General features: G+C 32.9%; 1 protein-coding gene across 1 annotated transcript in view; it reads right to left on the minus strand.

The window, feature by feature from the left end:
* Positions 1–12,095, minus strand: part of LOC144440850 (N(G),N(G)-dimethylarginine dimethylaminohydrolase 1-like) — a 42,450-nt gene that overhangs the window by 29,689 nt on the left and 666 nt on the right. Inside the window, exon 2 of the mRNA XM_078130276.1 lies at positions 7,939–8,098. Within this exon, the coding sequence (XP_077986402.1) occupies positions 7,939–8,085 (147 nt within the window). The 5' untranslated portion in view covers positions 8,086–8,098. The remainder of the gene's footprint in view (positions 1–7,938; positions 8,099–12,095) is intronic.

A 12,095-nucleotide genomic window follows, 5' to 3' on the forward strand; every position in this document is an offset into this window, starting at 1 on the left:
TGCACTGGTGCATATCATACGTACAATTACCATGTACATAACTTTTACAATCATGTAAATTTACTATCATTTATCATCCTAATCAGTCAGTCTAATAGCTGTGTTCCTTTCACATCCAATGAAATCAACAACAAATCATGTCTACACTATGTACCTCAACAACCTGCTAATGACGTGCCAATAGTGAAAGGAACTCTCTTTTACTTGTAAATTATTTGAATTTCCTCTGCCATGAATAGTGCATAGGTAACATATATGCATAGACATGGAATGGACTGAAGTCACCTATCATTTTAATCTCCTACAATGAATACTGCATACATATATATGTAGAGAAGTTCATAACAAATGGACTGTAGTGACCCATCACTATTAATTCTGCATAAATTCCATCGGCAAAGTATTTGATGACATGTTAAGTCACCCACGGCGACATGGAGTAAAACATTAATCATACAACCCAAATGAAATTAATAGGAAATATATCTTTCAAAGTAATTCTACGGATATATTTATCACTATTTCTTTTCTAATTTCAACCTCAAAACAGTTCTAAGACCTATTGATTATACATCCACAGACCATAAAGTAATTTTCAACATATTCAAAAATGCCATTCACAAATATTTATTAGAATTTTACAGCATTATGTATTTGCTGAAGATGTATATGAGAACCTGTATTTAACTTCTACACAGTGAAATTTTTCATTAGTAACATTCAATAGGTAATGAGATTTTATTCCCCGATATTATCCCCCAATATATTTGTCTTTGTTCAGCCATGAGTGACCTTATAATTTTCCCCAATATTTTTCTTCATTCGGCCATAAATGACTCCTAAGAGTCATTACTAGTTCAAGACAAAAAGTGCCAAATACTTAGGTTATGAGTATTTTTCCGGTTGAATGAAGAAAAATATTGTGAAATGATTATAATTACACAGAATAAAGCATAATTTATAAAAAAAAAAAAAAAAAAAAATGGAAAAAGTAATGGCAATATGGAAGGTTTTTACTCATTTTTCAAGTAGCAGCACAGAACCAGTGATGTAGACAAGGGTTGTTGTGACATAAAAGTGATTAAGGTACATGTACATATTTTCAGTTTGCAGACAATAACTTGGCTAGTGCATGGCATAATATGATATATATGAAGAAGGAAATAGCTACTCTATACAGTTGTTTTTGTTAAGGATGTCTTGTACATGCAGATAAAATTTACCTTGAGATTCTTTCACTTCACTACTTTCTCAATTATGGTACAATTTATATGGCGAAATTATGTGCGTTTTACTTCTACTTTGTTTTCAATAGTTCCCCAACCTTTAACAAAAAACACTACGTTACATGTCTTATGTCCTGGTAATATTGTTTTTGTTATTTTATTACGTTGTGAATTATTACTTTTATCATATTCCATCCTGCCTTCAAAGATATATCTCAGCACTCATATTTCATCATACATGTATATATATAACTGACACTATTCTTACTGATAACATTCCTGGACCACTAAAACGTGCTGCAACATCATTTTAACTATATGTATTCACTATTGATCACCATTCCGATGTGACCAGAAAACTGACAATAAACAAATACATGCTTGAAAATGAAATGTTTTATGGAGTGTTGAACACCAGACTGTTGGCTCCAATGACTTAATTTTATGGTCAGACACACAGACTGAACCACTTTACACACTGTGTTATTAATAAGATCATGTGAATATTTAACCAGTTTTGTCTACATGTACACTTGAAGGACTAATGCTACTTTACTATTACTGCTGTCCATATCTTATATTTCATGTCATGTCATATCGTATCGTATCGTATCGTATCGTATCGTATCGTATCGTATCGTATCGTATCGTATCGTATCGTATCGTATCGTATCGTATCATATCATATCATATCATATCATATATCATATCATATCATATCATATATCATATCATATCATATCATATCATATCATATATCGTATCGTATCGTATCATATCATATCATATCATATCATATATCGTATCGTATTGTATCATATCATATCATATCATATCATATCATATCATATATCGTATCGTATCGTATCGTATCGTATCGTATCATATCATATCATATATCATATCATGTCATATTCAATTCATTTCATATATTCCATATCTCATATCAATGATCATATCATATCATATATATCTTATCATATTTGATTCATATAATATATTTCATATTTCATATCATATCTCACATATCATATATTGTATTGTATCTCATCATATCATATCTCATCATACATATCATATATCATATCATGTATATCATATATCGTATCATATCATATATCATATCATATATCACATCATATCATATCTCATATCATATATCACATCATATATATCATATATCATATCATATCATATCATATATATCATATATCGTATCATATCATATATCATATCTCATCATATATCACAAGATATATAATACATCATATCATATCATATATCATATATATATTATATATCGTATCATATAATATATCATATCTCATATCATATATCACATCATATCATATATCGCATCATATATATCACATCATATATATCATATCATATCATATCTCATATCATATATCACATCACATCATATCACATCATATCATCCCATGTATCATAACTGCACACATAATACTTAAAAAGATGATCACCAAGTTTGCCATTCAAATCAAGATGAAGTCTTTAATGAAGTGACAAACTCTCAAGTAAGACAATTCTACTTTCTGAGTCATGCCACACTAAATACTTTATAGAACTAAAATTTCTCATATCTTTACACAAACAACTGTCTTAGAAATATTGTTCTCCAACAAACGCTATGAAAGATAAATTGTCATTGCATTGCTGATAACAGCACACATGGGACAAGTCATAAAACCGCCATATTGTACACTGAGATCAAGAATTCCACTCAGCTTTACAAAGATTGAACAAAAAAGTGTAATATTCAATTCTCCTTGGCAACAAAGAAAATAATGAAATGATTAGTATTTGTGGTGAACTCAGCGAAAATTCATCATCCAATTATTCTAAGAATCATGTAAGAATTTAATAGGTACATATCTCATATTAGGGTTTTCAGATTTTGAAAATTGGCAGAATGGCTGCACATTTAATATAGCATGCTTATAGTATTATTACAGATATGGACAAACTGTCAGAAATCATCATTAAATACAAATGTATTAAAAACTTATTAAAAATATTTTATCCTAATACTATAATGTACAGATATTGATGGAATCATATAAAATACAATTCAAAACAAATATACAATAACTTACATTTTGCTTTGAAAATTTGACAAATCTCAATAATTTTACTTTTAAGGGCAGTTCCCATTACATTATTGGTGATATTATTTCTGACAAATTCTACCTACACTTATCAGCTATACTACACAAACTCTGCTGAAATGACATTTGTGGCTTCAATGACAAGATTTCAGTATCAAATAGGTTAATTTACATAAATTACCATATCTTTAACAACAATGGGTAGCTGCTTCAACACTCTATAAATTTACTTATCTTAAATACATGTAGTTGCTCTACTGCTGTATGTGTAAAGCCCTTCTCAGAATTTGTCATTAACAACTTGTGAATATACATGCGATGAGTTTCTACATAATCTTTGGATCTGGAAATGAACACAAATTTCCTTGTTTTCTGTGAGTTTATAATTCACAGTCTTGTCAACTACGTGTGCTTTGTTAGTTTGCTTGTTTTTATTATTCATGCGTTTTTTCCTTCCTGTGTGTACTTTCACTCTTGTTAGTTCTCACCATTAATGTGTTAAATTTGAATCCATTGCCTTCAGAAACCCTGCTGAGATGCAAAACTAGTAGAACATACATTTATTTGTACTCATTGAGACTGTCCAGTAATATCTATATACAGACTATTTCTATACAATGTAGGTAATAGCCCTTCATTATTAGCATAAAAGTAATGGATAAAAAACAAATTATTGCTTTCAACTGTACGTACATAATGGATATTTGTATACATATATTTAACATTCATATCTGCTATCCCCAGGTGCTTCTAAACACACTAAAAGCAATTCCGAGGCTCACTTATTAAATCCATGCATAAAAGAAAATGATTCAATTACAACTTTGATGAGATGGATCAACAGAATCACCATAAATACATCCTGCTTGTCAAGGCACTATTAAGGTCACAGCAGTGAATATGTTCATTACTCACAATTTGGTACATGTAGTATGCCAAAAATAGAGCCTGTGGCTAGCTTACGTTGACTGACCAACTTTAGTCAAGTAGGACTGGCTGTGTTCAAAATACTTGCATACAACCTTGATGAAACTGGTACAAGCTGAAGTTTAGAAGCTTTTTACTCAAGTGAAAGTATTTAAAAAAGAACTTTGATTAAACTATTCCAGTATAATGTCAATGTCAATGCATACCTTCTATGACATTACAATTTTTATTCTGACATTGTTAGAACTGTTGGTTGCATAGTAGGGAGTTCAACTACATATTTTGATACATATAATAAATTACGTTATGGATTCTTTATAAATTATATCTTAATACCAGGTTTGAGTTCAGTCAATTCAATATTGCAAGTGATGGTTAAGTATACAAATGTACATTGTAAGTAGAATACTGTGAATACTTAAAAGTTATACATTGTAATTTGACGAAAAAAAACATTACATCCCAAAAACATATAAACTGAGCATGTGAATCTTTAAACTATTCTAATATATCATACATGTATGTCATCATATTGTGATCATCTTTGATCTGCAAGTGCAAAGCATGTCACAGGTGTAATATTAGATTGAGTGGCATAGCACTAATGAACGCTTCATCAATGTCAAATTACTAACTACCAGTACATGTACATCTAAATAGTCTTCTTACAAACTGCCAATCACCATTTCAGTACTTATCACCTGACACTTACTGCTTATCTTTGAAAATCAGTATTCAATTAAATCTATTCTAAGACGTATAAATCTATTCAATGTACTAAAAATGATGCTATGTTGGTATTTCATAATTTTGTAAAATTCATGTAATTTAATCATTAGTTCTACATGTACCTCTCAAATTCCTTCCTGTAATTTCATCATTAGTTCTACATGTACCTCAAATGCCTTCCTGTAATTTCATCATTAGTTCTACATGTACCTCCCAAATGCCTGTTTATGACATGCATACCGGTACATGACTTGTCTTTTCTGTCTAACTGAAGCCTGCACTATACTTAATACATGACAAGCCTCTGCAGTAATGGAGCTTAAGTTACAGTCTGTTGGCTATTTTTAGTACCGTCTGTGGGTATTCATGGAAACATTATAGATTGTGGTCTTTGGAGAAGGTGGAACACCCTGTCATAATATACTGAGATTTGTGCATGAACATTCAGGTATTGAAAATGTCTCCAATAAAAAAAAAATATTCATTTTATTTCACTTTTGACTGAAAGGGTCTCCCATGAGGGTATTGTTTAGTTGTTATAATCTATGTCCATCTGTTCCATGTGGTGAATAATATCTACATCCGATTATACAACCATTTGTAAAGGGTAATATCATACCACAGACACCAATGAAGCAAGGAAATTCAATGGATTTGCCACCACAAACACAACAAACAATTCTCATTGCTACCAGATAAAAATAAACTGTACTGGGGTAATACTGACATCTTCCCACCAACAATAACAGACTGGAACAAAATTGGAGATGTCATGGTAGAGGCCGGATCTATTTATGCTTTTAAATCATCTATCCAGCCTGAGCTGACTATGTGCCTTCTCTCTCTGCCAATCATATATTAAATCAGTTATCTAGTCATTAATACAGATCTACAGATATAAGAACTAAGTTTTTCACACTCAGCTTTCCGTTTGTATACACAGACAGGAGAAGAGAATAAAAATTCAAAGTTTCAAATCTATATTGAGCTACTCCTGACCTTCTCACCTTTAGTGGACTGTTCAGGGTTACACAATTGTCAATGAGATACTATTTGTGTAGGATGATTCATACACATACTTGAACTCAGTTTAAACCCATCCCTAGGACAAACAGTTCTGTCTACACTCATGGCTTCATACACAAACCTTACTACCAACAAGCTATTTAATTTGCTTGGTCATGCCGCCACCATGTTTTGCTACCATGCTTCAATACCGTACATACGCATGTACACTAAAAAATGTCATGCCAATTATTGGTTCAAGACAAACTGTGCTGTTTTCAATAGAGATACATGTAGGACTTTGAGAACTGAAACTTGAATTGTCTATCTCTTACTAATAAATGTTCTAAAAGAACAAGGTCATTATAGGATACGAGCCTCAAAGTAGATTTTACATTTCTATGAAAAATCCTTGTTTCATTATCTTTATACAGAGCAGCTAAGCACGAACAAACCAGAATTTAATTTCTATTTATGTATTTGATAGGATGGTTACAGTTTTTTGTTCTAAGTTTGCTTTTTGTATTGCAACAAGTTGACACACAAGAGATAAATTCTCTTTTGGTTGATATCAGTGAAACTACATGTAAAGGAAACAAATAAACAAGTGTGAATGTGTGTCTTTGAAGGCCAATATCAAATTAAGACTACACTTTGGCTGTAAAAAAAACAGTCATCTGACATAGGTGATCCAAAACAAAAGAATGGCCCTATTTCATGACTTCACATCACGCAATCAATGATATTCAAAGATTAATATTGAGTCCTCATGAATATGAGAATTTCAGTGTTCATTAGCAATTCCAAAAAGTCCTACAGTATAATATTTACTGCAAAGAAAAGCTGCTTAGACTGCATCCTTCCTGAACCTATTACTATTATTTCCAAGGCTTGCATTCATGCCATGCAAGTTACCAGTGTCCTTGTGTTACTGTACTTATTGATTTTCAATGGTATGTACTGGCAGGTGGACACTGCACTGAATACATTCATCTTAATTATTATGGATTGGATGTCAACCTCATATTTTGACCCCTGGATTCAATATTTGACGCTAAGGACTCAAATTTATATTGTAATTTGTGTAAGTCAAATGTACTTCTATTGAGTGCAACTCACTCTTCTAAAATGCCTGGTGAGTACCCTGGCCTTAGAATCAAAGTGATGTGCACATGCAGACTATAGAATCTGACACTTGTGCCAGGTTTGGTTGAGATTGGCCCATGTAATGATGTATGCAAGGTATACACACATTGAATATGTTCATTTACTGCTATTCTTTTCATGAAAGCATGAGCAGAACTCACTCCTCTAAAAGAATGTCTGGTAGGTACACTGAGTTTAATAAGTAGAACCATATAATTACAGAAATAACATGGCCTACTCTTAACATACAAATCTATTCAGGTACATAGGAGCACAATCCTTTTCCAGATTTTGTCAATCCTGTATGTCTGCTTTGTACACTATTGTCAGCAAAGTATTCCAATGTTCTCCCTGAACTTGAACCCTCTAGTAATTTCTGTATCCCCTTCTAGTTATACTGAGAATCATGCTCACACTACATTTCTCATATATGCCGCTCATTCAAGTCCAAGGCTCACCTAGCTTCTAGACCTTCAGGTAATTCTGCTAAACTTTAATTTAAAGTGACCACAGGTTGCATAATGCCAAAGGTACTGTGTCAAGAGCTTGCCCTGCACACCAGAGGTACTGTCATCCTTAGATTTTGTTTGTCAATGGCAAGTGCAGATTCGGAACTGCCCACCAGAAGTACATGTACTGTCATCCTCAGCTTTTGTTTGGCAACCTTTCAAGTGCAGCTCCAGGTCTTACTAGAAAACTAGTCTAAGGCCTCATGTCACAAAATACTATTGATAACACACAGTGTCTGTACAAGCAGTTATTAAATTGACACTTACCCGTCTGAGATTTTGGACAAAGATTTCATGTTGTCTTCTTGCTTTCTCCAAATTCACTTCATCGTCAGATGGTTTGTGTCGCAATGCTTCTTTGGCAAATGAATCTGGAATGCGACACACTACAGCATTTCTATATACAAAGGACATCGTGCTATGGAATCTGAAATTATACCAAAATACACTAACTATGTTGTTTTATTTCATAAACAACATACGACCACATGCAATGACAACAATAATTACAAGGAAAAACTTGTCCCAGGAAACATTTAAAATAAATATATTTAGACTTTGCTGAAATATGACCAGATAAAAACGTGGAAATTTTACAAAATTTTGGAAAATGTTAGCATGATGATGGCGTCAAAGCAATATCTAAGTTGACTGTCTGTTCTAATGTTGTTGACCAAAATACAGGAAGTGTTTTAAATATTATCCTACTGTCACAGTGTGGAAGACATACAAATGTAACAACAAAACATTCTCATTTACAAACACAATAACGTCATTTGAAAGACACACAGCATACTAACTTAGAATCCAGGTGAATTTTGAATGGGAATTTTGAATTTTTATTTCCCCATCTAACGAATAACGAATTCAACACCCCCATTGGCATGCATTGGATTCTAGGCTAGTAATAGCATACAGTAACTTTGCTATTTCTTTAATAGTCATGTACACATGTACATGTAATGACACAATACTTCCGATTCAACTTTTCTTAGTTTTCTTTTCATTAAAAAAAATGTTCTTTTATTGCTTTTTCTTGGGGTGAAATAAAGAGTCTGCATAGAGTAAGTTTCAGTGAATGGATGAATTGATTCAGAGAGATACATGTGGACTAAAAACATCATAATCACATTTCCTGTGCAAGAAATGTGTAGCCCTCGGTATTAAATGAAACATAACTTTGTGAGTCAACTGGAAACAATTTTACATGTGTAGGAGGCCAATTTGTACAAGGTAGAGGAAGCTGATTTACTTGATTGCATACTTCTGTACAGGTGACACGTTGTTCTTATGTACTAGCCTAAGGTGGTTCAGAAGTCAATGTGAGTCTGTGACACTAAGTGGATCAGAAACTACACAAAAGTAGAGACAAGCTCAGAGATAAACAGGTTATGTATGAATGCTCAGGTACATTTGTCTCTACAAACAAAATATTTCTTGGTAATTCACATTCCGTACAATTTGCAATGGCAAGTGATAGGCATGACAGTTCAAACTAATATGAAGACATTTGTGAGCTATATGTATAAGGTTTGACATGTTATTATAACCCTTGTCATATTTGAAATTCCAAATTACTCTCACAACAAGCCACAAAGCTGCAGACTGTTCAATATATGACTACAGTTTTCAAGCAAAGTAATTATAATAGCCCTGTCCCCACCTGAATACATTTGAAACTGATTCAAACTGATTCAGTTAACTTAAATCGGTTCAAAACCACTTTCTGTCTCCAGAAGAAAATTTTTAAAAAACTAAAGACAGGACCTGCCATTCTTTCATGATGTACATGTATGTTCTTGATTTTAATACCAGTACATGTGTAGCTTATTTGCATTTGAAAACATCTTATTAGCATAAAAAGTCTGTAAATATCACCATGATAAACCTTGTATTGCAATAGCACCAGAGAAGGATCACACTGCATTATCACAGCTCAGACCACTGGATGAAAATACAGTTTGGGATATTTACAGTCTCTAGAAAATCTATTAGAATCTATCCTAATCATATATCTTTAATTCTGTTAGAATCTATCCTAGTTAGAATCTATCCTACTGTTTATGAATAAATTAAAAACTATTTTGCATTTGAATACACTCATAATTCACATTGACTTTATTCTCTATGAAACCCTGTTTCATTTATTTCAAAGAAAATCTTTTGATGAAACTAGTGTTGGAATAGTTCCTGTCTTCATGAATCACAACACTTCTCTGTACAATATCCTGGTAAAACCCTCTATGGCTTTCATCTCCTGTTTTGCACTGTATGGTGTTTCCTCTTTTAGTTTCAGGGAAGGAAGAGACATGCTTTGGCAGTTCAAAGGATCCCTATCACTCTTCACAATGTGATTAAATATAAAATTTGCACAATTGATTTATTCTTTTTAAACCTAGCTAAGGGAGCAGAGCGGCAATTGAGGTGATGGCTTACTTTCGATAGACACAAACTGAAACTAATGTTGTTGTATGAGGTACTAAGGTTACACAAGTGGGAGATAGCAGTGCCTAGGCCTCTGTTGTGCATATAATCACCATGCAATCAAAATAGTGTAACTCCAAAATGTACATTGCAAGATCATGGAAGTTACCAGAAATGCCATCCTACTGTGAATATTATTAAACCAATATCAATTCAACAGCATATATCAACATGCTGCAACATATTTTTTAACCTCAACTGCCATTCTAATGTGTTACATCACTACAGTATGAGATAAATGAAATTAACAAGTGTTATGTAAGTGTATTGATAATAATAATAATTATGTCTGTGCATGTCATGTAGGGTGGGCAAGAAGTTTGAAGTTGTGACCTCAGTTGACCTATGCTATTCAGGGTTCTCCAATGCTAGTCTGTACTGGCCACTGTGACCTTAGTTGACCCACACTATTCAGGGTTCTCCAATGCTAGTCTGTACTGGCCACTGTGACCTTAGTTGACCCACACTATTCAGGGTTCTCCAGCAATGCTAGTCTGTACTGGCCACTGTGACCTTAGTTGACCTATGCTATTCAGGGTTCTCCAATGCTAGTCTGTACTGGCCACTGTGACCTTAGTTGACCTATGCTATTCAGGGTTCTCCAATGCTAGTCTGTACTAGTCATTTTGACCTTAGTTGACCCACACTATTCAGGGTTCTCCAATGCCAGTCTGTACTAGTCATTTTGACCTTAGTTGACCCATGTTATTCAGTTTGATTTTTAAAGTTACCATATGGATGGCAAACGGGTATTTACTTTGCATTTACAAATCGATAAAACACCTCTGCTATGTTTTTATACTTGAAAATACAATGTGGTACAATATACCATATACCAAGACCTTGTTTGTAACTCAAAACATTGCAAAAAAAATTTAAAAATGTGTTATTGTACTCAAAAAACTTTTGACACGTTTTTTTATATTTTTGTAATTTTACTGAATTACAAACACTGACTTGATCAATGCTATTTCACAATGTTTTTTCAGGTACGAAAACATAGCAGAGTTGTCTTAAGAATGAAATATAAAAAATAAATACCCATTTGTCATTAATATAGCCAATTTTAAAACTCTCTTTTACCTTGCAAATGGGCAGCTGAATACATGTCATTAAATATTATTCAAACCACTAGGGAATCAAAAAGGTTGCCAAGGACAAAATGCTAAAAATAAAGTCCTGATATTATACATTTGCCCTTGCTTTGCCAAATTTAATTTAATTTAATTTTTCAATTGATAATGAGAAACCTATTTAATAAGTCAGAATAATAGATTTTTTTGTATCTAATTTTCTATATGAATATAATTTTCATTAAAAATTGATGTCACTTTCAAGCTTTGTTTGTTTTGGTTGTGCTAGCCAGACAGATCTAGGGTGAGGACACCTGGGAATTGCACTACTACAGTTAGTGTGTGTGGCATATAAGTAGCAAGCAGACCTCTAATAGGCTTTATTGTAATACCACCTTTGAAATAAACATAAACTAGTTCTAAGAAGAATCACATAAAATAATCATTGTCAGGATGGATGTTGATATTTCAACACTAAAGTATTATGAAATTAAATAAATTCATTCAGGTTTGTTAATTTGCCTTCCTTTTCGTTTGCACATGAAGTATTATGTCACTGACACATTCCTAAGTGGGTGTGAAATTTAGGGAGGGGCACTAGTTCTACCTTTTGCCAGGACCTTTGTGCGAACACACTTGGTTTATTATTGAACATATAACTGAAGATAAGTGGACATTTGCTTATTACGAAATTACATGACTGCCAAAATGGAAAGAGAAAGTAAGCCGACAATGACACAATCGGATAGGTATTTACGGATATCGTGGACTGTCAATTGATCCACTCCTGGGGTAGCGGTGACACCACTTTCTCTGACCTAAATTCGAGCAGACCGTACATGTAATAATTACGTTTAGGTACGTTCA

This window comes from Glandiceps talaboti, chromosome 10 (assembly GCF_964340395.1).
Source record: "Glandiceps talaboti chromosome 10, keGlaTala1.1, whole genome shotgun sequence".
Taxonomy (NCBI): domain Eukaryota; kingdom Metazoa; phylum Hemichordata; class Enteropneusta; family Spengelidae; genus Glandiceps; species Glandiceps talaboti.